The sequence below is a fragment of the Ovis aries genome, chromosome 7 (assembly GCF_016772045.2).
Source record: "Ovis aries strain OAR_USU_Benz2616 breed Rambouillet chromosome 7, ARS-UI_Ramb_v3.0, whole genome shotgun sequence".
Taxonomy (NCBI): Eukaryota; Metazoa; Chordata; class Mammalia; order Artiodactyla; family Bovidae; genus Ovis; species Ovis aries.
The window spans coordinates 57,881,876-57,908,508 of NC_056060.1; the positions used below are offsets into that span (position 1 = coordinate 57,881,876).

The following is a 26,633-nucleotide window of genomic DNA, read 5'->3' on the forward strand; positions in this document are numbered from 1 at the left end:
TTTTATTGTCTGCTCTTTTTCTGATGTGGTTCTAGTTTAGTTATAAAGCATTAGATAAAGTTTTTTAGTCTCCTGCATTCTCTTTCTTGAGTATTTGCTTCATCAAACTTATCCGAATAGAACAGAAATAGATTCAAAATTTTTTTTAAGAGTGAGAGGACTATATGCATCAGTTTGCCCATAAAACCATTTATTTGAAAGGAATGATACAGCCATGATGAGACTTTCAGTGGTGTATATTTTTAAAATGCATACAAGCACTTCCCTGGCAGTCCGGTTAAGACAGCCCTTCCACTGCAGGAGGGATAGGTTTGATCCTTGGTCAGGAAGCTAAGATCCTGCATGCTTCAAGATGAGGCCAAATTAAATAAGTAAAATGCTTAGAAAGTACCAGGTGCTAAGTGTATTGTAAATATTTGTATAAAACTTGTCACTAATTGATGATTATTTTAATTTTAATCCTTGCCATACTTGAATTTATTTTACCTTATTCCTCATAACTCTGTGGTGAGTTTTAAAGCTCTTCCCTTCCTTAATCCAGGTATGTTACAGCTTCAGAAACATTCCAGGTGGAGGCAATAAAAAGCAAGGAATTAAATCTAATCATTGTGTATTTGAGAGACACTTTAACCATTCTTTCAACCCTGTTTTGTGGCATGATAAACTAAACTCAGTAGTCTTCATGTTTGTAAATGTACTATGAGTTTATCATACTCTTTATGATTCAGTTATTTTTCTTATAGAATGTGTGGCTGAATCTCAGAATTTTATTCTCCTTAATGCTCCTCTGGCTAAACTCTACCTTGAAGGGTAGACATAATATGGAAATACACTTCCTTGTGTGGAATAGAGTGGTAAAGTACCTCCTGCATCCCTCACAAAATTCTTCTGTGTTTATATGGCTGCCTGCCCAGAAACTTTTGCTAGAATCTGTGAAACAGATTTATACATAATCAAAACTTCCTTCAAACAAATGTACACCAATACTGACTAGAAGCAGTTAACTGCTAAATTACTGTGTTTTAATTCTTTTTTCTCTCTCTCGAAAGTTTGTGCAAATGATTCCACTATCCCTCATATTTGTGGTCCTGGGACGTGGTTGACTCCATTTCTTCAAGCAGTCTACCTCTTTGTACAGTATATCATTATGGTCAATCTTCTCATTGCATTTTTCAAGTAAGAATTTTACTCAGCTGCTTATTGTAATGATATCATTTAATATACAGTTTTCTTTTTGAAGGAACTATACAAAATTTTACTGAGGCTTAAGCTACTAAGAATTATTTCTGACAATTATAAATAAAGTATGCTTTTTCAAAATTAAATCAGTTCTAAGTTTGAGACTCTACCTTTCAGCATTCCATTCTTTTATAAATTTAATATTTATTTGGGATTTATTACTCAATGGTCAGGGAACACATATACAATATACAAAACAGAAAGGCAAATGGAAAATTCTTCAGTAATCACATTCTTAATATTTTGATGTACATCTTTATCTTTTATGAACATATATGAACCATTTTTTTTTCTTTCAAAAACAATGTTCTTATAGTTTTGTGTACTGTTTTTAAGTAAGCAGAACATGAATTTTTCCTACATTAATAAATACTCGTCTCCAGTTTCTTAATGGCTGCCTAGTATTCCATGATATAGACCATGATTTTTAAGCTAGTATGTTTTATTGCTCCATTTGATTGTTTATAATGTTTTCTTCCCCAAGACCACATTGTGGTTAAATTTTTGATCAGTCCTTATGTATTTCCTTAGAGTGTTTTCCTGAAAGTAGAACTATACAGTATATTTATATTTTGGGCTTCTTAGACATAAGTCAAAATCTGCCTGTTTCCCCAAATCTGTGCTAATAGCAGGTGTTATCTTTTTGATGATTGCTTATTTTTTATAGCACATAAGAGTCTTATTTTTATTTGCAGTTAGTGTGTTACTTCAGATTGAATATTTTCTTATGTTTTTGTCATTTATATACCATTTTAAAAGCTTAAAATCATATTTTCTGCCTATTTTTTTGTGGGTTTGTAATTAAGACCCTCAACAATATCAATATGTTTATGTTTTTGCTGCATATGTTTTTTTCAGTTTCTCATTTGCCTTTTAGTCTTTTTTATATTGGGCTACTCCTTTCAATCCTTGTTTAGAACATAATTACAGTAAAATTTTAGTACTTCAAACTTTAAAATGTGCTTACCTAAGTTTGTTTATTCTTTGTTATTTAAGCAATGTGTATTTGCAAGTGAAGGCAATTTCCAATATTGTGTGGAAGTACCAACGTTATCATTTCATTATGGCTTATCATGAGAAACCAGTTCTGCCTCCACCACTTATCATTCTCAGCCATATAGTTTCTCTTTTTTGCTGCATATGTAAAAGAAGGAAAAAAGATAAGACTTCAGATGGACCAAGTAAGTAAAGTACATTAAGGCAAATGTTTTTATCACATGCCAGTATTATACTGAAAGATAAATATTAATTTTATTCAGAAGACTTAATTGGTTAATGTTATTGTAAAGGCTTTTGGATTTGCCTAAGCATAAAATATTTTTAAGTGCAATATGGTTATCTGTAAAAGTAAATTTAGTATTAAACTTGCTTTTTGATATGGCATCTCAATTTAGTTTTCTTAAAATGCTAATATAAACCATAACACTTGCTGTCCTACAAACCATTTTGATAGCTACATAAAGAATAACACTTTCAGTATATTTTGTACGCTACATGAGATGTAGTCAAACTCTGCCTAAAATTTTACAGTGACTTTTTATTCTACCAATTCAGTTTTTAAATTCTTCTACCTGAGTATGTGAGGGAGAGGTGAGAGAGATAGATGAGAAAGGGTGTTTCACAGGAAAAGGAAATTAGAAAAGGAGAAAATGCCAGAAACTCTTCTGCTGACATCACACTGTGAGTGAAGAAAGAAGTAGAAATGACTTGTCTGTGGCTTCAGAAACAATAAGTTTTTTAGTAAGAAAACAGTTGCAGGTGATTTACATAATCTTCTGAACTCTTTAGCTAAAGTTTATCTTGATGTCTTCGTTTATTTTTTTTTCCTTTTCCCTCCATAGAACTTTTTTTAACAGAAGAAGATCAAAAGAAACTTCATGATTTTGAAGAGCAGTGTGTTGAGATGTATTTTAATGAAAAAGATGACAAATTTCATTCTGGGAGTGAAGAGAGAATTCGTGTCACTTTTGAAAGGTTCAGAAACTCTTTAATTATAACTAATTTTATGTCAGAGTGGGTTCTGTTAGTTATGTCTCTCTTACATGATCATTGTGCAATTTGTATTTGTCAAACAAGTAAGTTTAGTAATGGTTTTACTTTATATATTGGGAGACAGATCAGTTGTTTACTTCATGTAAGTCAGTCAGTCTCTTAATGTTTTTGGACCCTTGTTACAGGGGGCAGAAAAGAGTTAATATTCTTTACTAGTTGGTGGAGAAAAATTACTATTTAATTATTTTAAATAATTATGTTTTAAAATAATTATGTCTTAATTATTATGTCTTTAATTATCTAAAGCATTTGTTTCTTTCCATTAGCTTTGCTACATTCTAAAAGTATATGGTGTTTGTGTAGTTGCAGTGATGGTAATAGTTCTGTGTATATGTAGCTGAATACTCTTGTGTTACTCTGATATGGGAATAAATAGCCTGTGGCTCAAAAGCGTGTTTCGAAATCTTGTATTTTTATTACAATAGGATTAGCAATAGGATTTTTCTTAAACATAAGGTATGCCTTGTTATAAATGAATAACTGTACAAGATTTTATATCTTACCTTGTTTGAGTACATGTAAAATTTCTTTTTACCAATATCATTTATTAAGATTACAGAAATAATTTCTAAACCAATAATTTTTAACATTTGTAAAATGCCTGTGTTTCCATTACAGAGTGGAACAGATGTGCATTCAGGTTAAAGAAGTTGGAGATCGTGTCAACTATATCAAAAGATCATTACAATCATTAGATTCTCAAATTGGCCATTTGCAAGATCTTTCAGCCCTGACTGTAGATACATTAAAAACACTCACTGCCCAGAAAGCTTCAGAAGCTAGCAAAGTTCACAATGAAATCACACGTGAATTGAGCATTTCCAAACACTTAGCTCAAAACCTTATTGATGATGGTCCTGTAAGACCTTCTGTATGGAAAAAACACAGTGTTGTGAATACACTTAGTTCCTCTCTTCCTCAAGGTGGTCTTGAAAGTAATAATCCTTTTCTTTGTAATATTTTTATGAAAGATGAAAAAGATTCCCAGTGTAACATATTTGGTCAGGATTTACCTGTAATACCCCAGAGGAAAGAATTCAATATTCCAGAGGCTGGTTCCTCTTGCAGTGCCTTATTCCCAAGTGCTGTCTCTCCTCCAGAGCTGCGACAGAGAATACATGGAGTAGAAACCTTAAAAATGTTTAGTAAAAATCAAAAACCAGGCAATTCATCTAACAGTATACCACATCTATCATCCCCACCAACCAAATTTTTTGTTAGTACACCGTCTCAGCCAAGTTGTAAAGGCCACTTGGAAACTGTAACCAAAGATCAAGAAATTGTTTGTTCCAAAGCTGCAGAGGGAGATAACATAGAATTTGGAGCATTTGTAGGTAAGTTTGGAAAAACTGATATTCGTACATCAACAGTATTTTTTCTTAATTATGATTATCACCATAGAAATAAAAATCAATTGCCAATTAATAAAATTATTTGTGTGAAAAATGCACACTATCTTTTCTTAGAGTATAGTCCTGAAGTTTTTAAAGGAATCAGAAGTAGGGGAAATAGGTTGAATTGGGCTGTAATTGTTATATTAGCACATAGCTCTTTGGTGAAACTTACTATGATAGTGATTGTGTGGAAAATTTATTTGTACTCTGTCTTTTGAACTTGAGGATAGTCTCTTAATAATCAACTTTCATTGAAAGAACTTAATGTGTGAGTTTAAAATACAAAGGGAAAGAGGAGGCTAAAAGTAACTGGCAAAGAACAGTATTTTATACATAGGATGACCATATAGTTTTTCATTCAAACTAGTACACCTTTGAATATGAAAGGTTATATTACTAATACTTAAATTAGGACTATAGGGAAAGCTAAGATTCTGCTTGAAAAATGAGTATTTATGGCCAACCCACTTATGTACCCAGAGGAGAGCATTTCAGAAAGGAATGATTCAGTCTTATACCTCACCTCAAATAAAATCAGGACTGAAAATATATATCTTTTGGCAAAGATAACATATCAATGACCTTGGTGAAAACTGTTTTGGTGAAGGAAGTGATGGAGGGAGAAGCCAGATTATAGTGAAATATAGTGTGAATGAGAGGAGAGAAAGTAGAGTACCATTGGAAAGGGGGCTGCTCAAAAACTTGATAGTTAAGGCAAGAAGAAAGAAATAACTAATATTTTGGTTTATATGTTTAAGGCTTTATTTGTTTTGTTTTTGATGATAGGTTATGCTTTAAATGTTGACATTATGCCACGTGAAAGGAAAAGGTGAAGAGAGGATGCTTTATAGAGCTAACCAGATCCCAGATATGTGTAGAATGTAGTGTTTTAACAGCCTTCCTCTTAGATTATTAAAGATAAAAGTATTTAAGGGAGAATTCTTAGAAAACAACTTGAGTTGTTTGTGGGCATAACCAGAGTTCCTAGGATTGAAGAAGGCCCTCTGTCTCTTTGGGTTTGAATTTTTCCATGAGATGGCTTCTTAGCCTTGTCTTTAACACTCTATGTGGCTTCCCAGCCTAGGAATTTACGTAGTCATTGAACATGTATAGAGATCGTTCAGAGAATATGTTACATCTATGTGAAGTCTCCACATTAGGGCCAATCCCATGATTTATCTAGGTACTGAGCATGCTGATCATTACTGCTAGACTGAGTTCACTGTGGTTTATAGAGATGATTTTTCCTACATTAAATATATCCCATTTCATTTTTAAAAAACACATTTTAGTCTGTTTATTAATATACTGCCACTGGGATGGATACAGATATCCTTATGTTTAATGTCTGTATTTATATGTAATATGCATGTGTCATATGTATAGTAAACATCTTAATATATAATGCTTTTTTATTGATAATAAAAGCTTCCCTTGTAACTTAGACGGTAAATCTGCCTGCAGTGCAGGAGACCCGTGTTTGATACCTGGGTCGGGAAGATCCCCTGGACAAGGGAATGCAACCCACTTCAGTGTTCTTGCCTGGAAATTCTGTGGACAGAGGAGCCTGGCAGACTACAGACCATGGGGTCGCAAAGAGTCAGACACAACTGAGTGACTGACACACACACACACTCTGATAATATAATGATTATTCCCTTCTTTTAAATTTTAAGCAATTCACTTCATATCAGTTGTAGGACTCTTAGGATCCTGTTACTATAAACTGAAGAGCTCATGTTCTCCAACTTTTTAACAAGCATTTTCACTATCAGGAAAGCTACAGAAAACTGCAGAGCCATCAAAACTACTTAGAACACAACGTAAATCATGTGTTTGAATAGGGCAATCAGATTATTTTGATAGATCAAAATAAACAAGTACTTTTTGTTATAATCTTTCTCCCTCTTTCTTTTAAGGACACAGAGATAGCATGGATTTACAGAGGTTTAAAGAAACATCAAACAAGATAAAAGAAATGTTATCTGTAAGTAAATCCTTACAGCAGTGCAATTTATTTGGTTGTTTTGGGGTTTAGTTTAAAATAGAATTAAACATGTTTTTCTGTAAAAACAGTTTTAGCAGAGACCATCCATCATCATGATGATCTGAAATACATTAAGCTCAGTAGACATATTTCTTTTCCTCCTGTATTTCCTGCCTCTGTTAATAATGTCAGCATTCTAGTTTACGAGGGCAAACTTGAACTCTTACTCCTCCCTTCCAGTCAACAGCCAAGTATAGCTGGTTTTGCTTCCTAAATGTTTTTTTAGTACTTGTGCTTCTCTTGATCGTTAGTAGTAGGTACCCTGACTTAGGCTGTTATTCTCTAACTCACACTTCATTGAGCTCTTAATATATCTTTAACAAGGTGTTACAGCAACAGTTGAAAGAATTTATCATCACATTCTGAAGGCATCATTTTGCTGTTATGAAGTACTTGTTATATATGGGAAATCATTTAGAATAAGTGGACATTTCCTAGTGGGAAATGGTAAACGTTAGGGTTTCCCTACAGATTGCACCTTTAACAGTGACCTTGTTAAATGAGCTTAAAGCCAAAGTATGCTGAAAATTTTTAAGTGCGCAGATACCTTCCTGCTAAAAACAAAAATAAGTTTCTGTGAGTGGCAAGAAAAGTGGTGGCTATGTTTTCAGTTTAACAATTTTGAGTAATCTACTTAGAGAAAAAGAACTATGCTAATAGAATAATGAGTTCTAGCTCATGTTGGTCAGAGACTTTGAGTTCTTAAACATTTGTGGGTTATATCCCTTTGAAAATCTAATAAAAACTTTAGATCCACTCCAGGAAAAAATGCATATATATGTTTCTGCTTTTAAGGTATAGAGTTTTACAGATACCTGAAGTTCACTGTTCAGTCCCATACTAGAATTTCTGTCAAACATGGTTCTATAAAATTGATGTGCCACTGCATCAAAGAGTATTTCAAGGAAAGTACGTAAGCAAAACAGAAACAAGAAATAACTAGAACTGGTTCCAAAAGAAGCAACTAAAATCAGAAAGGAAATTAGAGTTGCTTTGTGACAAAAGGAAGATTAACTTTCTGTTGGCAAAGTAAATCAGCTGTAATGTGAAGAATGTAAAGCATCAAAGGTAGAAAAGTTTAATTTTCTTGAGATATGTTAAATTTGTTAATGAAAGTAATAGGTTATTTTGGTAGTGATATTTTAAAACCCATTGTTTCTGAGGGGTGGTAGAGGTTTGGAAATTTTGTAAGTATATAATAGTGTGACCCGTTTATAGTTAAAAAGAAACAAAATGAATTTATCAGCTTACCCTCATTAGTTTAATGAAATTCATAAGTTCATCTGGAAAAATGAATAGGTAAAAAGAAAATGAAGGGGAATTAGTTGTTAGATACTAAAATATCTATACAGGTGGTACAGTTGAAACATGAATATTTAGTAAAACATTTTGATGGCTCTGAAATAACTTCTACAAGTTAGAATTTAGTAAGGGTAAAATTAGAAATCAATGAGAAAAGGAATGCTTTGTCAGTAAACACACAAATTGAACAACTGGGTAGAAATTTGGAAACATCTGTTTCATATCACTTTATAAGCTCAGTGGCTTCCAAATTTAATAAAAAAATTCAAATCATAAAAAAACCTAAGAAAATAGAAATATTAAGTCAGTAAGTCAGGAAGGCTTTTAAAACAAATATTAAGGGAAAGATGTAGAGAGATGAGTACTTAAAAATATGAAGCACAGATAAATCTTAAAAAATAGAAATCTGACAAATAATGATTAGATAAATCTTTGGTATACAAATCACTTATACAGATCAATAAGAAGGCTACCGAAAATCCCCCAAATAAATTTCCCCTCCACTCCTTTACCCTCCAAATTGTTGTTATCACTTTTAATTTTAGTGTAAAATAGTAGTTTTTTTCTTTTTTAGGTTAACTGATAATGTTTTACTATTTTCCAAATTGTTTCCTATTTCTTCCCTAACTTTTGTATGAACTTGTATTACTATGGAAAAGGATTCATTCAGGTGGATTTATGAACAATAAGCAAGTAGGTTATTTTGATGGCAGTTTTTGAGATTGATATTGAAGAAAATAATTGTAACTTGTAATATACTCTTTGGAGCCCAGATAGATTAAAGCATATTGAACTAAATAGATCCAGAGACTCTTTATACTACTTAGAACAGTGATTTGAAATTTAGTTAAATTGTTTTAAAATTGTGTATGTGTACCCTGTGCAGAATGATATTCCTTCTGAAAACACTTTGAAACATGTGAGTTCTCATGCTGGATTTACTGAGTGTCACAAAACTTCTGTTCCTCTTCATTCAGAACAAGGTGAGTGTTTTGACTACGTGAGTTACATTAAATAAAAGATATTTTATGTATGTCACACACCTGAGCAGTGAATGTTTCAGGAGTCAGAAAATGAAGATTCTGGTCTATCATTGTTGCTCTCAACCTTGAATAGAACATAATCTTAACATTCTGATAGTTTTTCTTTTTTAACCAGTTGTTTAGTCCTAAAAGAAATGCAGACTTACTTTTTACAAATCTGCTGATTTTAACTTTTACAAGTGGAGCTGCTCTGTTTTAATCGGTATAGTCATTTAGTCAACTTGTGTTTCTGATTTAATCTTTAAAAATAGCTAATACATTTATTGATTCAAAATTAAAATACACACAAGCACTTTGAAAATCGTTGTCAGTTTCTCACTTTAGCCCCATATGTAACTACTGTTATTTTGCTTTTCCTCTAGAGTTTCATGCTTACATAATCATACATGACAATAAGTCTTTTCTACCTCTCATTTTCAGCACAAAATGTAGCATACTGTACATGCCTTGCACCTTTAATTTTTTATCTAAAAATCAAATGGCCTGGAGATGTTTCCATATCATGCTTTTATTTTAGTCATAGTCATCAATATTATATGCATATAAGTTTATTGTTATCTAACTTTTCAGTTAGGTACATAGAATCTTTTTAAGATTCCTTAAGAAAAGCAGTACTAGTATATCCCCCTCACCATCATGTCTCCTTTCTCTTCAAGTTAGGTTTACTCTTGGAGTGCAAATTGGTTTAACATTCAAATATAATTAAGGCATGATGATAACAAGTTAAAGGAAAAAAATTATCTGATCATCTTAATAGCTGCAGAAAGGCTGACTTTGATGAATTCAACATCCATTCATGATTAAAAACTCCTAGCAAATTAAAAATAGAATGGAGTTCCTTAATCTAAATAAAAGGTATCTTAACAAAAATTTACCACAGATACCGTACTTCATAATGAAATATTAAAAGCCCCAGAAGGAAAATAAGGATTCTGGCTTTATCATTTCTATTTAACATTTTAGCCAAAGGAAGAAAAGGAAGAAAAATAAATGGTAGAAGGATTGAGAGGGAAGAAATAAAACTCTCATTTTCAGATAACTTGGATATTATTACCAACATTAGAATGCCTGTAGTTTTACATCCCCATGTTTCAGTTTTTGGCACTATCTATTGACCTCCCACTAAAGAAGACAAGGGCTAGGATTATAGCAAGAATTTGAAATCAGGCCAAATGTCCATTAATTGTAGTTTGGTTAAACAGATTATTGCATGTCCTTTGTATGAAGTTCAATGTAGCATCCAAGTAGAATAGAAGAATCTTCTGTGTACTGATATTGAAAGATCTCCAAGCTTAAAGTTCAAAAACCAACAACAGGGACTTCCCTGCTGATCCAGTGGTTAAGACTCCATGCTCCTGATTGAGGGGGCCTGGGTTTGATCCCTGATCAGGGAGCTAGATCACACATGCCGCAAGTAAGAGTTTGCATGCTACAACTAAGACCTGGCACAACCAAATAAACATTTTTAAAAACCACCAACAAAAAAAGGTCTGTAAATTAATTTTTTTAAAAAGTCTGAAGATACATGATTAGCACTTATGGTTTTTTTTTTTTTTTTAAAGGAAAGGCAGGGGTATATATACAAACACAAAATATCTGGAAGGATACATAAGAAAGTTGGAAACAGAGAACAGGGTTTTTCTTTTCATACTCTTGTTTCGTGTTGCCTATTCACAGAAAAACTGAATAATTTGGATATCCTGTCAAGAGACCCATGAGCCTTGTGTAATTCTTATCTTTAGCAGTGTTAGGGAAAGGATACTTATCCTTGGAAAATTTTATATTCTGCCTAGAAATGCTTGTGTTTCATTAGTTGGTATTAAAAGTTTGTTTTAGTTGTAAAACTTTTTTGTTTTTTTAAATTTTCTCTTAGTGGAAAGTAGCAGTAGAAGGTCATCTGCAGAAGAAACTCATGAAGTAGATTCCAAAGCAGCTTTGCTACCGGTTTGTATATTTCAATTAAACATATGCATAGTATAAAATCATATTTATTAGAGAAGGGCTAAAACATGGTGATATTTTATTTGAGATGATGTGTAGCTTTAAAAAAGTTTTTTTCAATTGAAGGATAATTGCTCTGCAGTATTATGGTGGTCTCTGCCATGCATCAACATGATTAAGTCATATTTACTTCTGTATATCTCCCCTGCCTCTTAAGCCTCCCTCCCTGACCCACATCCCACCCCTGTAAGTTACACAGAGTGCGAGGCTGGGCTCCTTGTGTATAGCACCTTCTTGCTAGTTACCTATTTTACACGTTATAGTATATATATGTCAATGCTCCTTTCTCAGTTCATCCCACCCTCTTATTCCCCCACTGTGTCCACAAGCCTATTCTCTACATCTGCACCTGCATTTCTTCAATACTATTTTTCTAGATTCCATATATATGTGTTAATATATGATACTTTTTTTCCTCTCTCTGGCTTACTTCACTCTGTATACAATGAAATAATACTCAGCCACAGTGTAACATAGCTTATAATTAGATGGAAAATGTGTTAAACATTAAAAATATGGAAAATACCTCTGAATTGACCTTGAGAGACTAGATAGAATTTGAATAAATTATAAACAACTTAAATTTTCCAAAATGATGAAATGTATGATGATTCAAATTCAGGAAACGTGAGTCCTAAACTGGGGAAGTAAAAATAAATTGACACTTAGAAATGTAAAACAGCAGAATAAAACCCACCACATATACCTGTTACTAGTGATTTCTTTGTCACAGTTTGCATGATTTTAATTTTTTTCTTAATACTTTGATGCATTTTTCTTTTGGCAGCAAACACATTTTTTTTCAGAGTCATAGAAACAAATGTGTATTTTAAGAAGAGAAAATTGTTAACCAACAACTATAATTATATTATAAGAAATAACACTTGTAAAATTCTTTATTCTACCTTGTGTAATGGCCTTATGGTAGCTTTTATAGCCATTTTTTAAATTCTGTTGGCTTAGTTGTACAAACAAAATTCATATTAACTTCTCAGCCCTTTATTCATGAAACGTATTATAGGATACAAAGCAGAGATAAACAGTTACGCTTTGTCTAGAGACTTTTCCTTTTAACTTTTCATTTGTGTTTGTTTCTGTCTAAAGGACTGGTTACAAGATAGACCATTGAATAGAGAAATGTAAGTAAGCCTTGTCTCACCGTTAGTGTGAAAAGTACTCCATTCAATAGAATGTTGTCTTTTTTCTGCCCTTTGCATAATAACCTCTTTAATACTTCTTGTAAGTGTTGATGATTATTTATTTGGGGATCTCCTGTCTTTATACTGAAAAGATTGGGGAATCATTTATTATGAGTCAATATATATATTTTATGATTTTATATAATTATGGGTATATTGTAGTCACAACTCTACTAAAATTTTCCATATAATGATAGAATTATGATTTTATTATTTAGTCCTATTTCCAAGTTGCTTGCAAAGACCTAGTTTGACACCTTAGTTAATTTCTCTGCCCATTGTTCCAATCAACAAGTCTTTCTTCTGCCTTTGGAAAGCACTTAGGTAATTAGAGCAGTAATACACAGTGTACCTTAGAAAGCCTGCATGCAGGGAAATGCCCTAGAAAGCTTATGTGGTAATCCAGAACCAAAAGTAGAAACAGAAGACCATGACAAGTAGTCATCCCCAGAAAGTAAAAAATTTCCGTTCAGATTAAACATAAGAATCAAAGATAACCTATGTATTTCCCAGCCTAGAAATTAGTATTTTAGAACTCGAAAGGACATTAAAGTAATCTTGTTTTGATACCTGTTTGATATAGGAAGCATGCTTAAGAAGGGAAGCCAGTTTGAGGGAAATTATTATAGATTATACAGTGTTTACCCTATTTCCTTCTCTGTATCAGACATAGATGCGAGTATATAGAGAACAAAATAAACCAGATGTTACATAGGTATGCAGCTGGTCAAATTTTGGAGATATCCTGGTCCTGACTGGTACTTGAAAGACCTGTTTATAATGAAACCTCTTCAGAGAATAAATGTCTTTTGTAGCTAGAACTGTAGGGTGTAAGTACAGATTTGGTACTTAAAGTTGATGTTAATTCAGCTAATAAGAGAACACTGAATTACAGAATACTGAGCCAGGGAAGTACCCACAAAGGTAGAGTTGGCAGTACTCTTTGGGTGCAAGAAAAGAGTACTTTATCAATAGTAGAGAAAGGGCTAATGCTCTGTCAGAGTATTTCCTGTAAGAAAATATTTGTGTTACTAAGGTGAAAACCAAACATCAGAATCAGAATGTGAAAGCTAGAAAGAGATTACCAAGGTCTTCTACTCTATAGGTCCTTTCAGGATCTAGTCCTTCAGTCCTGAGCAAAGCCACATAACTGTATAATGGGAGAACGAAGCTTCTAATCCATTTTCTTTATTGCATTCCACTCTCTTTTCCACTATACCTGTCTCTCTACTCTGTACTGTAATCTGTGGGATTAATAGAACCTCTCCTTGGTACCAATATATGTTGTTATAAATAAATTATGTTTAACATTGTAAAGAAATTTTTTTCAACTTTAGCAGTTGAATTTTGCAAAATGCTACCTAATTACTGTTCTTTCAGTTCTTCGCCTATCAATTCTGTTGAATTTTTATAGTCTTCCAAAGTCATTTCAAGGCATTGTATAAAAGTACTGGAGTGAACCTCCATCATAGAGGAGTCATGGAATATATTGCTCTATTAGTACTCAACCTTCAGTTTGGCTCCAAACTACTACTGATATTTATGTAGGCTTGAATTGGACGTATGAGTTACTGATAGTGGGTTTGTACATATCTGTGTGTGAATTTGATGCTAACTTAAGGGAAATGGCAGATATTCAAACAAAAATGAATCTGAATCACAGAATTATTTTAATAATGTTATATTAAGAATTTATAATAACTTCATAAGATAAAGTTTTATGGTAGCCAAAACTAAAGCTGCAACTTAACTTATTATATTTTTTGGTGTTTCCTTAAGGCCACCTGAAGAAGGAACCTTAAATGGTGAGTGTGTAGTAAATACAATGTGAAAAGCTAAGAATTGTATATAATGTATTTTATTTTAGCAAATACTAACATTGTCCTAGATAAGAAATATTAGGCTTCATGTTTGAAAAAAGCCAAGGAAGTAGAAAGTTGTTCCCTCAGTTCATTTCTCTTTATTATATGTGTTTCACAAATATGGTAACTCACCATGTGAATGATAATCTTTTTGCAGTCTCCCCACTTCCCTTCATCCTTGCTGCCCAGACTGCTTCTTCCTTATATTCCTTGTGCTACTGAATATTACTCTTTCATTCAGCTAGGTAAAACCTGAGAGGAAGGTACTCTTGACCCCCTTGACCTTGCAGTCACAAAGTCCTATTATATTTACTTCCTAAAACATTTCTGGAATCCATCTTCCACTCTACATCCTGCTGCTGCTTTCAGTTCAGACTGTCATCATTTTTAAATCCTTTTATTGATGCATATACAGAAAATATATAGTAAGTGAGCAATCCCATGTAATTGGCACCCAGATCACAAAATACATGTCAGTATCTTAGCTACTGTATCATCTTATAACCTCTGCCCCTAAAACAACACAGATTGATTTTATCTGTGTATGTTCGTGTTTATCTATTTTTCTCTATTTTATGTATGTATATTTGTGTGTATATATGTAAAATATATAAATGGAATCTTACAGCGTGTACTCTTCTTTTGTGTCTGACTTTTGTCCTAACACATGCTTATGAGATTCATAAACGTTGTATGTAGTGTGAGTTGGGCATTCTCACTACTATATAGTATTTTCTTATATGAATATATTCAGTTTATGTATTGATTCTCCCATTTGATGGGTATTTCAGTAGCTTCCAGTATATGGCTAATATTGATAGTGCTGCATGAGCATTCTTGTTCATGTTGTTTGGTAAACGGGATGTGTTTATTTTTTTGGGGGTATGTACACAGGAGTGGAATTGCTGGTGGTAGGGTGCATGTGTTTATATTCAGTAGTTACTGCCAAATAGGGTTTCAAAGTGATTGTGCCAGTTTGGGCTCCTTTCCAGTCTCTTTTCTATTCTACCACCAAAATGATTCTTTTAAAAAGATCTGATCTTGTCACTACTCTGCTTTCCATTTTTCTACTGTTTTTGGATAAAATCAGCATCTTTTCATTTTTAAAGTATTTTAAAAGTTTTATTTATTTTATTTTTGGCTGTGCTGGGTCTTTGTTGCTGTGCAGGCTTTTCTCTAGTTGTAGAGAGCAGGGGCTACTCTAATTGTGGTACATGAGCTTCTCATCCTGGTGGCTTCTCTTGTTGTGGAGCACAGGTTATAGGATGTGTGGGCCTCAGTGGTTGCAGCATGTAGGCTCAGTAGTTGCAGTTTCTGGGCTCTAGAGCTCAGCTCAGTAGTTGCGGCATACTGACTTAATTGCTCCGTGGCACGTGGGATCTTGGTACCCATGTCTCCTGCATTGGCAAGCAGATTCTTTACCAGTGAGCCACTAGGGAAGCCCCCTGTGTCTTTTCTTAACATTGCATATTTGGCTTTTAACAATTTGGTATTCCCTGCTTCTGTAGCTTTACTTCCTACTGGTATGCCTGTACTTTTGCTCATTAATGTAAGATCTTGGTTGCATATCCAGATACTTGGTTATAAATCCAAATCACTTGTATGACGACACATACCTGAAGAGTTAGAATATTTTGGAGTGAGATCTGGGTAAGTCTGTGTTTGAAAAGCCACACAGGTGATTCTGATATATGGATAAGTAGGTAGATTGGTAGGTAGGTATGTAGAAAAATAAATAGATAGATGGTGTTGAAAACAACTGTTCTGTTCATATTAAACAAGTTTCTGTTTCTCAAGTATAGCAAATGTTGCCCTGACTCTGGCATACCTTCCAAACTACTTGCTTTTCCCTTCCTCTTTTCTCTGAGACATTCTTCAACCTTTCTTCAACCAGGAGACATTTGGTACCTCTCCTCTACAGTCCTATATTCTGTGTGTGAGAATATGCATACACACACTACATTTTATACAATTTATCACACAGTGTTATAACTGTTAACTGACTTCCTTCTCCTGTAAGAATGTAAATAAAAAAGAACCTATTCTTGCATTTATATTCTAGAAAGTTCTAGAACCTTAACACGTAGTAGGTTCAATGTATTCTCCATCTTTCTCACTACAGTTAAGTCCTCACAGAAATTAACACAACATTGTAAATCAACTATACTTCAAGAAAGAAATAAAATTTTTAAAAAAGTGAAGTCCTCAAATATATCTAGAGATGGAGGAAGGGTTTTTTTTGTTACATTTCACATTTGCTCATGGTCAACCCGCTAAAATGGTTACAGGGCTATCTCTCCACACCCCGAAGATATGACACTTCTCTCACACTTTGAATAGGGAATAAGGGAAGAATGTAGTTTATGACAGGAGAGTGTGAACTGTCATATGCTTTTTGAGTGCATAGTTACCACTAATCTGCCTTATCTGGCATAATAAAATATGGTAATAAAGCACATGAAAGACATAATTTATCACTCTTTTAATTGCAGAGAGCTTACCTGCAGACAGCTTGGAATGATTAAATGAGAATGCCTGAGCAAAAATTTATGCTGTATGATTATTTTTAAAGGGGTCTCATTTGTTTATTTGCTGTTTTAGGTCTTGCTTCTCCATTTAAGCCAGTTATGGATACAAATTACTATTACTCAGGTTAGTAACAATAAATATTATATTAAAAACAAAATTTAGTAATGCTTTGAGCTTTGGGGGATTTCATTATTTCTCTCTCATTTTTTTATGCAGCTGTGGAAAGAAATAACTTGATGAGATTATCCCAGAGCATTCCATTTACACCTGTGCCTCCAAGAGGTAAAACCAAGAAGTAAAAATAAAAGGAGAAATAAACCCTTAATTAGTATGTGGGTTTAAACTATAATATAGAACATAGGTGGTGACAGAAAGAGGAGAAATTGCATTAAGCAGTGTTAACTTCATGTAAGTTTTAATCAGCCTGATTACAAGAGTCAGGTATATTTAAATAGATGAAGGCATCAGAAGTATTGATTTTTCTTTATTTCTCACATCCAGAAGCAGTGGTGTATTTTAATTCAAAACAGCTCTTGATCATAGTTTAGTAATGAAAGCACTGATAAATTTATGTCACAGGATTTATGGAACAGATCTAACCTCCTGTCTGAAAGTTTAGCTTACAAATGGTTAGAAGTCTAGTTACTTTTTAAAAATTTTTCTCCAAAATGTTCATGATTTCAGAAATGCTTATCATTACCAAATACATGTGAACTTAGAAATACTAGATCTTGGTTTCTGAATATTTCTTGTCCTTAAACTTCTTTTACAAAACTACAACCTGGTCCATCTCATTTTCTATTCCTTACTTAATCTTAACCAAAGATACCTGCCAATTTTTGCTCCGTGCTTTTTAGAGTCATATTTTGACCTTAAAATGTGTCCATTCATCTTGCAGGTGAGCCTGTCACAGTGTATCGCTTAGAAGAGAGTTCTCCCAACATACTGAATAACAGCATGTCTTCTTGGTCACAGCTGGGCCTCTGTGCCAAAATAGAATTTTTAAGTAAAGAAGAGATGGGAGGAGGTTTACGAAGAGCTGTCAAAGTACAGTGTACTTGGTCAGAACATGATATCCTCAAATCAGGACATCTTTATATTATCAAATCTTTTCTTCCTGAAGTGGTTAACACATGGTCAAGTATTTATAAAGAAGATACAGTTCTGCATCTCTGTCTTAGAGTAAGTGCTAGTGAGTGCATACAGTGAAGCATTGTTTGAGCTTCTTGTTTTCACTGCTAAAGTATAATTAATAAAGTCTTAATGTCAATGTTGAACAAAGGTTTCTTTTTTCTGTTGTGTAGGAAATTCAACAACAGAGAGCAGCGCAAAAACTCACATTTGCCTTCAACCAAATGAAACCCAAATCCATACCATATTCTCCAAGGTAAATCTTTACAAATTTCTGAGATCTTTTAGTGGATAGCATTCTCTTTTGACCTTCATTATGGATGCTGAATTTCATTATTTACCCATTTTACAGATAGATTAGAATTTTATTAACAAAACTGCTAGTAATATCTATAACTTTCTCATAAGGTTCCTTGAAGTTTTCCTGCTGTATTGCCATTCAGCAGGACAGTGGTTTGCTGTGGAAGAATGTATGACTGGAGAATTTAGAAAATACAACAACAATAATGGTGATGAGATTATTCCAACTAATACACTGGAAGAAATTATGCTGGCCTTTAGCCACTGGACTTATGAATATACAAGAGGGGAGTTACTGGTACTTGATTTACAAGGTAAATTTATTAAAATATTGCTGAAAGGAAATTATGCATCAGGTTCTCATCTATTTAATATACAGAAATCTGCTTCTCTATAGATATGTAAAATCTTAGGTCAGTAAAAGCTGTTAAAAAAGCAAGTCAATAATGGCCATAGTATATAGCTATCAGGGTCCTGAAGAATAGGGTCTGGCTATCTTAATTGTTATCTAGGCAGTGCAGAAGTTTTAATAAGCAAAAACGTGTGAAATCCCTTATTTTACTCATAGATCTATAGCCTTAGTTTTTTAAAAGTATAAAGATTATTTCTTTAAAACAATAATAAGTAATCTTTATTGTTTCTGGAGTACATGCTATCTATTACTGTCAACTGAACTACCTAAATATTTAGTGGATTAAAAAAAATTTGCTTTCACTTTTTTGGTTTAAGAATTTGGGGCTAGGTTATCTTTGCTTTACCCTTGGAGAATTTGAATGGCTGGATACTAGTTTGGACAGCTTAACTGGAGCCAAATGTTTTAAGTCTCTGTTTAAGACAGCTGAATTCCTCAGTTCTCCACCCAGTGATCTTTCTACATGGCTCGCTAGCTTGGACTTTTCTTACAGCATGGTAGTTTGGGGTAATTAGACTTTTTAAGTGACAGCTGGCTTCTCCAGAGAGAAAGCAGGAATTCTTACATTAGGCCCCAAATGGGCCCAGATCCCTTCTGCCACATTTTACTGGTCAAGGTAAGCTGTAAGGACAGATCAGATTTAAGAGGTAAGGAATAGATTCCAGCACTTGGTTAGTGGAGCAGCATGTATACTAGGAGGGAAAAACTGATCGTAGCTTCTTTGTAGACAGATTCTTTCGTATCTGTTAAAAAAAAAAAAGAAGAAACTATGGCTGGGAAAGAGCAGTGATTTGCTTTTTTCCTAAAGAGTAGCTTTAATTTCAACTGTTAACATAGATCAGAATTCAACGTCACCTAAGAACAATTGTTCAGAATGTTTATCACTTGATGACTTCTTTCATTATATAGATACAAAAGATTTATTGACAAACCAATATTTGTTATTTCAATACCAACTCAACAAAATTGTATAAAAATAGCTATTGTTTTTTCAGTAATTCATTTTATATAAATGATTAAGTGGTGTGTATGTAGTGAAAACTCTGATATATTTTATTAGATGGGCCAATCCATTTTCAAGTGTGCCCTAGGAAATGAGGCCAAACTATGAATATTGATTAAGAGGTGGCAGTTACTTTTAATAAGCAGGGTAATTTTGATGTTCTCTAAAAAATTAATGTTATGGAGCCATTTTTTAATAAAAATATTTTAGATAATTACTACAAACAACATAGAAATGTATAAAGAACAGAATGCTCCCATCTTTACTGTTTCTGTACTTTTGTGAAGACAAATTCACGAATTTTTTTTCCTTTAATCATTTTGTGTTGGGATTTTTCTCCAACTGGAATCATGCTATATATGTGTGTGTGTATGAGTATGTGTTTGTATTTCACTTGCTTTTTTTTCCTACCTAACAGTATATGATAAACATCTTCTGGGTTATTACTGATAAATTTGAGTCATTCCTTTTAACTGCTGTAGTATGAAAGCATAGCATGATTTAAATCCTCTCTTGTCACACAGTCACCCTATTTTTTAGGTTTAGAGAGTGCAGTTTTAAGAGTGCCTGCCATTTTAACCTTTTCCAAAAGGTTGTAGGAATTCATACTCAGCACTATGCAAGCACTCATCACTGTGCCCATTTCTTCATCTGTTCAGTATAGAATGCCAGTCTGAGAAGAAATTAGTATCATATTTTAACTCTAGATTTTTCTGTTGTGAAATTCTAACCATTTTACTAGATTTCATTCTAATGGGTAAAATATTTTATGCTTGTTCAAGTATCAGTAGTTGTTCTTTCTTTATGTGAATGAATAGGTAAGACTGAAGAGATTTAATCTCACTTTTAACACCTCTGGAGAGGACTGGGGGTGAAGAAAAACATTCACAGTCTTATTTTTATGTAATCTGAATCTTTTGAGCCAGGTGTATTCATATGTTAGTCTGTGATTTTTAAAAATCCAGGATATTTTTTAAATGGCTTATAGATCATGCCTTCATGTACTTAATTGTTTTTTGCTAACTAAGGTGAAACAAGGGCAAATTGTAAATAAGGAAATATTTACTTGCAACCTTGGCCTTGTTGCATCAGAAACTGGTGCAATCAGGAACTTGCATTGTCTGCCTGCCAACTCTGACATTTAACTGTTGTTCATGTTGCAGGAACCGTACTTGTTGCTAGTGCAATGTTGAGGTCAAAAGAGAAAAACTATACTCTTTTGAATAGCTTAACATTGTGTAATGGTTGATGATACTGTAGAATTTCCTGTGACCTTTTTATTATGTATATATCAGTATTTTATATCAATTATATAATATGAATTATCTTCTTTGTATATACATATAAAGGTGTGGGTGAAAGTTTGACTGACCCATCTGTGATAAAGGCAGAAGAAAAGAGGTAATGAGTTTTAATAATTTCATGAAAATCTTTTTATAATTTCAAACTCTACATTTCTGTTTGCATCAACTGACTTTTTCTTTTAACTACCAATTCCACAGATCCTGTGATATGGTTTTTGGCCCAGCAAATCTAGGAGAAGATGCAATAAAAAACTTCAGAGCAAAACATCACTGTAATTCTTGCTGTAGAAAACTTAAACTTCCAGGTAAGCGCTTTCTTAATCAGTATAAAGTATATAAATTGTTAGCAGAGTTAGCTACTGCAGAACTTCATAAGGCCAGAGACATAAATGAATCTGTGCTTTCTTTCCTTACTTACAGAAATACAGAGTTCATTCTCTTGATATAAATTTATTATGAGTCTGGTGGATGCTAGAAATTGTGTTAGATTTTGATGATATGATAGTGAATGGGCAAACATGGTCCCTGCTCTCAGTGGAGTTTAGTCAAATCTTAAATACTAAAAGATTAACAGAGAATTACAGGACTATCATAAATATCAAGCAGAAAAAATAGACCAGGTAAACACATCACTTAACACAAACTTAAAGGTCAAGGAATGCTACCTATGGAACTAACAGATTTGCCTAAAACTTGAAGGATGCATAGACTTTCAAGTTGGCCTGGAAAAGAGTGTTTCATGAAACAGAAACAAGGAATTGCAGATACAGTTACTCATGATCGTAATTTCATCTTTATATTTGAGAATTACAAGTTATTATTGAATTGTAAGTTGTTTCACAGACCAGTGGTTCTCGCTCTTTGGTGTGCATTGTCATCCCCTGTGGAACTTTTCCAAAATTACAGGTGCTTGGCACTTGCCCTGGACCTGTATTTCTGAAAGTTCCTCTCATTATGACCAGTAATGTAGTAATGAAGACCTTGGGCCTGGGAGCCAGACTCCAGGTCCTCAGAGAATACCTACAACATAGAGGTTTGTAGTTTTTGTTTGTTTGAGGTTTAAACGAGTTGGTATTTGTGAAGTACTTCCGGAACAGTGCCAGGGACATAGTAAGCATGTTACTACTACTGTCTGTAATTTTTTTTAATTGTTCATGTTAACAGATTCAGAAATTATTTATTTTTGTATATTGACCTTGTATCCTACATTCTTGCTAAACTCACTTAGTTCTACGAGGCTTTTTTATTTGGTTTAGTTTAGTTTTTTGTTTGTAAATTCTGTGTAGACAGTAAAGACAGTTTTGTTACTTCCTTTGCAATTTGTATGCCTTTCATTTATTTTTCTTAACTTTTTTCACTGGCCAGGAATTCTAGTACAATGTTCAATATGAATAGTGAGAGTAGACATCCTCTTTCACACCTTATTCCTTGAAGATGCTTATCCTAAATGGACATCGAATTAGTCAGATGTTTTTTCTGCATCTATATTTTTGGTTTGATCATTTGGTTTTTCTTCTTTAATTGGTTACTGTTACATTGAATTACACTAATTGTCTTTTTAAAAATGTTGAGCCAGTCTTGTATTCCCAGGAAAAACTCCACTTCATCTTGATATATTATCTTTTTTTGTGTTCATTTGTGCGTTCAAATTGTATATGGATTCAATTTCCTAATGTTTTGTTGATGATTTTTATATCTATGTTCATGAAGAATGTTGATCTGTGAGATTTTTTTTCCCCCTTGTACTGTCATTCTTGTTTTGTTTTTGGATAATATCTTAAAAATAAGTTGGAATTATTTACACCTCTTCTGTTTTGGGGAATAGATTGTATAGAATTGATACTATCTCCACTTCAAATATTTGATGGAATTATCTAGCAAAACCATCTGTCTGAAGTTTTCTTCATCAGATACTTTTTAACTAAGAGTTTATTTTTTTTAGATAGATACTGTTTTTTTGAGTGAGTTTTAATAGTTTGTGTCTTTCAGGGGGTTGGTCCATTTTATTTGTTTTGAGAAATAGTTAATAATACACCTGTGTAAGTTTAAGGCATACAGACAGCATGATGGTTTGATTTACATAAAGTGTGAAGTGATTTTACCACAATAGATTCAGCTAGCATTCATCTTTTCATATACATAGAATAGAAATAAAAGAAAATATTTTTCCTCATGATGACTCTTGGTATTTATTTACTCTTTTAACAACTTTCCTGTGTATCATATATCAGTGTTAGCTATAGTCATGGTATTCTACATTATATCCCTAGTGCCTATTTATTGTGTAACTGAAAGTTTGTACCTTATGACCGCCTGCTTCCAGTTTTTCCTCACCTTACCCTCCACCTCCGGTAACCAGAAGTCATCTCTTCCTGTCAGTTTGTTTTCTTAGGTTCTGTGTATAAATGAGATTGTATAGTATTTGACTTTATTTTATTTAAATTGGCAAATTTATGGGCATAGTTCTTTTTGTGATGCTATATTTTAAAATGTCTGGTGATTCTGGTGAATTCTCTCTTTTATGGTATCATATGCTTTTTCTTTTTCAATCTGGCTAAAGTGTATCCATGTTATTGGTACTTTAAAAGAACCAGTTTTTGTTTTCATTGCTTTATCCTATTATCTGTTGTCAGTTTCTTTGATTTTTTTTTTTTCTCTATTATTTCCATTTTTCTGCTTGCTTGCTCTGGGTTTAGTTTGTTTTTTCTCTAGTTAGGGTAGAAATTTAGATTATTGAGACTAGTGCTATAGATTTTCCTGTAAGCATTGTGTTAGCTGCATTTCATAAATTTTGTGTTAAAAAATATGGAGGGATATGTATTATTTTTGTTTTTAATTTTTTAAATATAGCTTATTTCCCTTGAGATTTCCTCTTTGACATATAGATTATTTACAAATGTCTTTTTTAGTTCTCAAATCTTCGTAATTTTTCCTGGTAAACTGATTTCTTGCTTAATTCCATTATGATAAGAGAACATGCTTTATATGAATTCAATTTAAAGAAAAATTGTAAACCTTATAAAGATACTGTCTCTAGTGAATGAATGTTATATTTCAAGAGAATATTCTCTTGTTGGATAAAGTATTTGATTAATGTTAATGAAAGAAAGTTTTTTGATAGTGTTGTACTGCTTTTTTATATCCTTGCTGATTTTCTGTCTACTTACTCTGTTTATTACTTAGAAAGGAGATCTTTAATTGTGAATTTGTCTGCTTTGCTTTCAGTTTTTTCAGTTTTCCCTGCATATATTTTGAAGCTTTGCTACACTGATTTACAGTATATATAAAGATTTTTATATATATACAAAGATTAATACCAAGAAGTTAAGGCTTCTTGATTTAATGGTTTAATTTTTATCATTATGTAATGGTATGGTAATTTCCCTTGTTCTAAAGTCTACTTTATCTGATATTAGCATAGCTTTTGATTGGTGGTTCCATCAGATATCTTTTCCTATTATTTTTACTTGTCTATATTAACTATTTTTAAAGTGATTTTCTTATAGACAGCGTAAAGTAATTAGTTCCTAGGTTTAATCTGTGTTTCTTAAATCTAACAATTTCTATCTTTTAATTGCTGTTTTAGACCCTTTATGTTTAATGTAATTATTGATATGGTTAGGTTTTTATCTGCTGTTTTATTATTTTCTGATTGACATCTCTGGTTTGTTTTGTTGTTGTTTTGCCATCTTTTCATTTTAGTATTCTCTTTTATCTTTATGTTTTTTTTTTTTTTTTAAGTGGTTGCTGATAGTTTCCCTTACCTAAGAATGTATTTTGCTTTCATTCCTGAAGGGTATTTTCATTGGATCTGGAATTTGAGGTTGACACTTTATCTGTCAGCACTTAAAAAATGTTCTGCTGTCTTCTGGCCTCTCTAATTTCTGATGAAAACTCCATAGTCATTTGAGTTATTCTTCCTTTTTACATGATGTATCATTATAATGTATCTCCTTTCAAGATTTACTATTTATTTTTGGTTTTGAGCAGTTTGACAGTTTGATTTTATGTGTAGTAACTTTCTCTGAGTTTATCTTGTTTCAGCTTTACTAAGCTTCTTAAGTTTGCAAATTGATCACTTGTGTCAAATTTGGGGAGTTTTTAGTTACTAGTTCATCAAATATGTGTTCTTCATCAACCTTTTCATCTGTTCCTGGACTCTCATAAAAAGACCTTTTGATAATTGTCACCCAGGAACTTGTGACTCTGGGGACTAACTTAAAAATTAATTTTTTTCTTTTGTTCAGATCAGATAATTTCTACTGATCAATATACACACTCACTGACTCCTCATTCTTTCTTTATTCTGCTGTTAAGCTTTGCACTTAAGTTTTTATTTCACTTACATTTTCAGAACTATAATTTCCTTTTGGTTCTTTTTGTGCTGACTCTTTCTCTTCTGAAAACTTGTTTTCCTTTCATTTCAAGTCTTTTGTCCTATATCATGGACGATGGTTATAACAGTAGCTAAAGTCTTTAATTTTTCCATCTGGGTTATCTTAGGATTGGCATCTCTTGGTTGTCTTTTTCTTTGAGAATCTATTAAATGTTTCTGTTTTTTGTATCTCTAGTAATTTTAGAATATGTCCAGGATATCTAGTGTTGGGTAAAAAGACGACCAGGACACAAAAAGAGTGTCTAACAGGCTTTAATGGAGAGCGCTACCGGGCGGGGTTCCCAGACCCAAACGAGGCAGGTCAAGGAAGTCTGCGCCTGGACCGTGCTGGGGGGTGGTTTATATACATTTGTTGCGAGCGATGGTCAGGCTAGATCACCAAAAAAGGTACAGTTATTGGACGGGGGTTTGGATAGGTCATAGTAAACACCCTCTTCCAACAACACAAGAGAAGACTCTACACATGGGCATCACCAGATGGTCAACACCGAAATCAGATTGATTATATTCTTTGCAGCCAAAGAGGGAGAAGCTCTATACAGTCAACAAAAACAAGACCAGGAGCTGACTGTGGCTCAGATCATGAACTCCTTATTACCAAATTCAGGCTCAAATTGAAGAAAGCAGGGAAAACCACAAGACCATTCAGGTAGGACCTAAATCAAATCCCTTATGATTATAGAGTGGAAGTGAGAAATAGATTTAAGGGCCTAGATCTAATAGATAGAGTACCTGATGAACTATGGAATGAGGTTCGTGACATTGTACAGGAGACAGGGATCAAGACCATCCCCATGGAAAAGAAATGCAAAAAAGCAAAATGGCTGTCTGGGGAGGCCTTACAAATAGCTGTGAAGAGAGAGGCGAAAAGCAAAGGAGAAAAGGAAAGATATAAGCATCTGAATACAGAGTTCCAGAGAATAGCAAGAAGAGATAAGAAAGCCTTCTTCAGCGATCAATGCAAAGAAATAGAGGAAAACAACAGAATGGGAAAGACTAGAGATCTCTTCAAGAAAATTAGAGATACCAAGGGAACATTTCATGCAAAGATGGGCTTGATAAAGGACAGAAAAGGTGTGGACCTAACAGAAGCAGAAGATATTAGGAAGAGGTGGCAAGAATACACGGAAGAACTGTACAAAAAAATCTCCACGACCCAGACAATCATGATGATGTGATCACTCATCTAGAGCCAGACATCTTGGAATGTGAAGTCAAGTGGGCCTTAGAAAGCATCACTACGAACAAAGCTAGTGGAGGTGATGGAGTTCCAGTTGAGCTATTTCAAATCCTGAAAGATGATGCTATGAAAATGCTGCACTCAATATGCCAGCAAATTTGGAAAACTCAGCAGTGGTCACAGGACTGGAAAAGGTCAGTTTTCATTCCAATTCCAAAGAAAGGCAATGCCAAAGGATG

At 33.2% G+C, this 26,633-nt stretch overlaps 1 protein-coding gene across 1 annotated transcript in view; it reads left to right on the top strand.

Annotated features, from left to right (window-relative positions):
* TRPM7 (transient receptor potential cation channel subfamily M member 7) overlaps positions 1 to 26,633 on the top strand; it is a gene marked incomplete at its 5' end in the record, with an annotated part of 91,028 nt that overhangs the window by 56,914 nt on the left and 7,481 nt on the right. The window contains 16 exon segments of the mRNA NM_001093785.2: positions 1,050 to 1,176; positions 2,236 to 2,420; positions 3,081 to 3,213; positions 3,910 to 4,625; positions 6,605 to 6,672; positions 8,921 to 9,017; positions 10,951 to 11,021; positions 12,183 to 12,217; positions 14,057 to 14,082; positions 16,741 to 16,791; positions 16,885 to 16,950; positions 17,567 to 17,850; positions 17,973 to 18,055; positions 18,208 to 18,413; positions 20,864 to 20,915; positions 21,017 to 21,123. Of these exon segments, the coding sequence (NP_001087254.2) occupies positions 1,050 to 1,176; positions 2,236 to 2,420; positions 3,081 to 3,213; positions 3,910 to 4,625; positions 6,605 to 6,672; positions 8,921 to 9,017; positions 10,951 to 11,021; positions 12,183 to 12,217; positions 14,057 to 14,082; positions 16,741 to 16,791; positions 16,885 to 16,950; positions 17,567 to 17,850; positions 17,973 to 18,055; positions 18,208 to 18,413; positions 20,864 to 20,915; positions 21,017 to 21,123 (2,307 nt within the window).